Source organism: Palaemon carinicauda, chromosome 4 (genome assembly GCF_036898095.1).
Source record: "Palaemon carinicauda isolate YSFRI2023 chromosome 4, ASM3689809v2, whole genome shotgun sequence".
Taxonomy (NCBI): Eukaryota; Metazoa; Arthropoda; class Malacostraca; order Decapoda; family Palaemonidae; genus Palaemon; species Palaemon carinicauda.
This window is the reverse complement of record NC_090728.1, coordinates 1,976,178-1,981,177: the sequence shown is the minus strand read 5'-3', so window position 1 is coordinate 1,981,177 and position 5,000 is coordinate 1,976,178. Positions and strand designations below refer to the sequence as shown.

General features: G+C 34.7%; 1 protein-coding gene across 1 annotated transcript in view; it reads right to left on the bottom strand.

Moving 5' to 3' along the window:
- Window positions 1–464, bottom strand: part of LOC137638999 (uncharacterized) — a 2,344-nt gene extending 1,880 nt beyond the window's left edge. Inside the window, exon 1 of the mRNA XM_068371328.1 lies at window positions 1–464. This exon is cut by the window's left edge and continues 1,142 nt beyond it. Coding sequence (XP_068227429.1) covers window positions 1–434 — 434 coding nt within the window. The 5' untranslated portion in view covers window positions 435–464.
- Window positions 465–5,000: the final 4,536 nt, after the last annotated feature.

Sequence of the window (5,000 nt, the reverse complement as noted above, 5' to 3'; positions counted from 1 at the left end):
TCAGGAAGAGAATCTTTACTATCATTTCTGACAACTTCCTTAAAAGCTATGGGACGTCTATTAGCAAGATGGATCACGTTACATACTAAAAATTCAAAATCCGAATAGGATAAAATGTTATTCTTTATTGCTCCAAAAATTAACCTTTTCACCATTTTAACGCACACCTCAACCATAGATCCCAACTGACTAGCACCTTTGGAATATTGTTGAAAGGAAAGAGGGGCAACATTATTTTCTTCAAAATAAAGCAGAGTTTCTGGATCCTTGATAAATGAGGTAATAATATTAGCTCCGGCTACAAGCTGCGATCCCTGATCACTAATGCACAACTGAGGGATCCCATACTCCAAGCAATGCATCTGAAAAGCTCTTAAAAATTCACTTGCATTTAAACTTTTAACTATCTTCATATTAATTGCTCTAGACCACATACAAGTCAAACATAATAACCATACTTTATGTGTCCCACCACTAACTAACTGAAAATGGACCAAGATAATCTATAAATATATTGGCAAAAGGAACATTAGGTGGATTACAGCGGAAATCTCTATATGAATTCTGATTAAGTTTAATGCTACGACTATTGAACCGACGGCAATAAACACACTGCTTCAAAGCTTTCTTAACAGTAGAAAAATGTTTGGGTATGAAATAATTTCTTCTTAATTCGGTCAATACGGCATAACTACCAGAATGAAGTAATTTATCATGAGCATTCATTATAATAAGTCTTGTGAGATAACTATCATTAGGCAGTAGAATGGGAAACTTGTTATCTTTGTTTAAATACCACTTCTTAAATTTACTTCTTACTCTAAGTAAACCTTGCTCATCAAAAAATAAGTTAAACTTTGTCACAATAGAAGGAATGTCTTTAATAGGCACATTAACTTGACTGAAATATTCAAAAACTTCAGAAAAATATTTCTTCTGCTCAAAAGATATCAATAAATTAATGGCTTGAGCAAAGTAGGGAGTACTAGAATCGTCATTATCACACTTCAACCCTGCTCTAACTTTCCATTTCTGGACACACATCAAAACTCTCCGATATACTAGCACTAGTCTCCTAAAAGTGGAAAACTTGTTAATATCAATGAGAGGCTCCGCAGTGGACAAAAGCACAGAAAGACCATGGGAACAATTGCACTCTTCACCAATTTCAAATGCTGGTATTGTGACTGATAGCTCTGGAATATTGGCTTCATCCAAACTTGGTCCTGAAAAATAATTTGAATTCATAAGCTGATTATACGACACACATCTTGTCACCAAATCTGCAGGATTTGCCTTACCAGAAACAAATTTAAAAGTAACGGGAAACATTTCACACTTTCTCTGAATATCATGAATCCTGTTGCGAACAAATGTTGTGTGTTTATTCATTTTATCTAGTTTAGATGAAGATGCATTAAGCCAATGTAAAGCACAAATAGAATCTGTATATAAAGTCATATTCACAATCTGTAGAGGCTTCATGCAATGTGGCCCAGATAAGTCATTGAAAATTTCCATAGCACATTCTACTCCTAAACTTATTGCATTTAACTCAAGGGCTGGTATCGACTTGCCATCTAGCTGTTTATTAACTAGCCTATTTTTGGCATGAACGAAGCTAAGCTTATTAGACTCATTATGGAGCAAATAAAGGACACATCCATATATATCACGACTGGCATCTGTAAACACTAAAATACTATATTCACCATTACGAGGACCAACAGATCTAGAAATACGTAAAGGTGCTGCTCTGTTACACTGCTTTGAAATATTTTGCCATTCCTTCTGCAACTCCTGAGATAGTATTTGATCCCATCCAAGTTTCTTTCGACACTGTAATTTATGCATAAATAATCTACACCTGTTAAATAATGGCATATTAAATCCAAAGATATCGAACTGGGAAGCAATAGTTTGCAATATGGACCTTTTAGTCTTAGCTTCAGCATTTAGATTAATGGGCTTTGTAAATATCTCATCAGAGTACCTATCCCATGTTAGACCGAACAGTTTATTTATTTCAGGAGTGACTACTCTATTCTCTGCATCAATTACATCCTGTAAATCCCTATCATTAGTGACAATCTGTTGAACCTTGAAATTGTATGGCTCAAAAATACATGGAATCTGTTTATAAGCCCAATGTAAACTCTCTGAATCATTGAAAGTGACAGCTCCATTATCCATATATATAAGTGAATATATTAAATGCTTTAATTCAGACAACATTGACTGGTCAGATGCTTGTGCAACTAATATGTAATACAGAGATATCATAAGTAAAAATGGGCTGCATCTTAATCCAAACGGAAACCTAACATTCTTGAATGCAACCAAGGAAAAATCTCCCTTACTAACATTCTTGTACCAGTAAAACAGTAATCTAGCTTGGTCAGCTTCACTTAAAGCAAGCATATTAAAGGCCTTCTGCAAATCAAAAACTAACAAATTCTTATCAAACCGTAAATTAAGGAAAGATGATGACAATTTCTGATTCAAAATAGGTCCTGAAAACATACACTGGTTATGTGATAAAGATGTGCTTTTAGAAGATTCCTTGAGATTAGACAAAAACACTACCCTACATTTAGTAGACTCTCTGTCTGGCTTAAAAATAGACATATGAGGCAAAAAAGAGAAGTAGGGATGTTCAGCCTTGTAAACCTCTAAATCATATATTGGCTCAATGATACCCAACTTAATCTGCTCTTTAAAAGTTTGATCAACTAATTGTAAATGACCTTCATTCTTCCTGAGTTTCTTAAGGTTTGACTTAAGTATGAGCTTAGATAACACCTCATTTTTAGAAAGTAAATGAGACACTTTGGTATTCCATGACAAAGGAACTTCTATCCTTCCGTCAGATCTTCTACTAATCTGTTTTAAGTAAATTCAGTTAACTTTTCGTCAAGGTCTGTATTAGTTTCACAATAATTCGTTTGATCATAATTCAAGAAATATTTGCACTCAGATTCGAGAATTTGATCAGTGGCACGCTGCAATTGTCTCTCCAAAATATCACCCTTATCATTAAGGACTGAAAAAATGTGTTAGTAGTAACCCTGATAGGCAATTTTCTTCCAAAATATCAACACTATTGCTAAGAAAAAAAGAATTGCTATAAACATGGATATTTGAACAATTAGCTTCCTTACTTACTGATAAACAAGCTCCCAATCTCCCATCTGTACCTCTGAAATTGGCAAGCAAAGCTTCAATATTACCAGTGAGCATTATTCCTACCTTAGATTCAATGTACACAGAGGGACTCACATTACCAATCACTATCTCTTTTCCCGTTAAGCAACTGAAAGAATCTGTGCCCAGCAAAAGATGCACATTATCAATTTTCCTCAAATTACTATTCAACAACTTATCAGCAAGAACTAACCCTTTACTGTGCACAGCTTCAACAAGTTCACCAAGAAAGGGTAACTCCAAATTAATGCTTATCTCCGGAACCACAATTGCCAAAATATGCTCCACTGAATCTCCAATCCTAAGAGGCATCTTAATAACTTTGGTACAGTACCTTTTACTCTCATTAAAACCCTTGACAGTGAGCTCAATGTTTGAGTGAACAATTTTAAAATTGTGTGAATTTGCTAATCTAGCAGATACAAATGTACTCTGAGAACCGCTGTCCTTTAACCCCTATAGACACTATCATTGCCCTCAAGAGAAAAAGTAAATGTGGGCAATATGGAATTCGTCGAGTACTGGTGTGTTACAGCAACTCCACTGCTAGCCTCCTGTTTGGCATTAGAATTATGTTTATTAGTCCGAGATGATCCATCCCTTGCAGATTCTGACACACAAAGATAACTCATGTGATAACCATTACAATTTATGCAACGCTTTTTAAACCTAAACCTACACTCGCTAGACATATGGTTTAACATTCCACATTTTACACAACCTCCTAAAGATTCAATTATGTGAACTTTTTCTGCAGGAGTAGAGAATTTCTGACATTTATTAACATAATGATTAGTTTCCTTACTATCATTTCTACTACAAAGGAGACAGTTTGGTACAGAAGATTTACTTTCCATTACTTTAGTTTTAATGGCCAAACTATCAGTACTGTCTTTAACAGGAGTATTTCTGAGCTTATTTCTAAACTTAATCTCTTCAGGAGTTTTACCTTTAGTACTTTCGTACCTCTCACTAGCATTAAAAAAAATTATCGAGAATATCATCCAAAGAGGGGTGAGTTTTCGTGGTGATTTGAACCAAGTGACTCTTGAAATTATCATTAATACCACGCCAAGCAAAAAACCTTGTAAACTCATTAGCATCAATTTTTAACGTCCTAACAGCCTCACAAATAGTTCTCAGATTTGAGATATATATGAAAGGATCATCCTTCTCTCCAAGCTTAAGATTCAACAATTTCTGGATGGTAGAATTTATTCTAGCTTCTTTAGAAGCAAAAGCTGAAACCAACAACTCCTTGGCATCTTTATAAGATTGCTTGTCAGCTTCTAAGCTATACAACAAATACTTAGCCCTACCATCTATTTGCTGTTTTAGTAAAAGCAACAAATCCCTATCTGGATAACTAAATGCACTGGTTGTGTTTTCAAACTCGGTTATGAACCTTAAAAAAATCTTCCCCTTCTCTACTACTAAATTTTGGAAGAGGAGCTGTGGGCTGTTTAAGCAAGCTTCTAGCAGTATCAGTTACATTAGAACAAGGATTTACAGAAACATCAAGCAAGGGCAATAACCTTTCAATTTTATCCAAATAATCTTGACATGAATTTAATTCCGTTTCCAAATCAGCCCTCAACTACAGTTTCTCTATCAAAAAAATTCCCAGCTAGAATCTTACTATCGAGATCAGCCAACTTTTCCTTATAGTGTAAGAGAATAGCTCTCTCAGACAAACGCTCAGAAGGATTAAAGGAATCATAATTATTAACATTATTAAAACATTCAGTGACCTTTTTCCTAATAGTCTTCCGCTGACCTACAAATATCTGCAACTT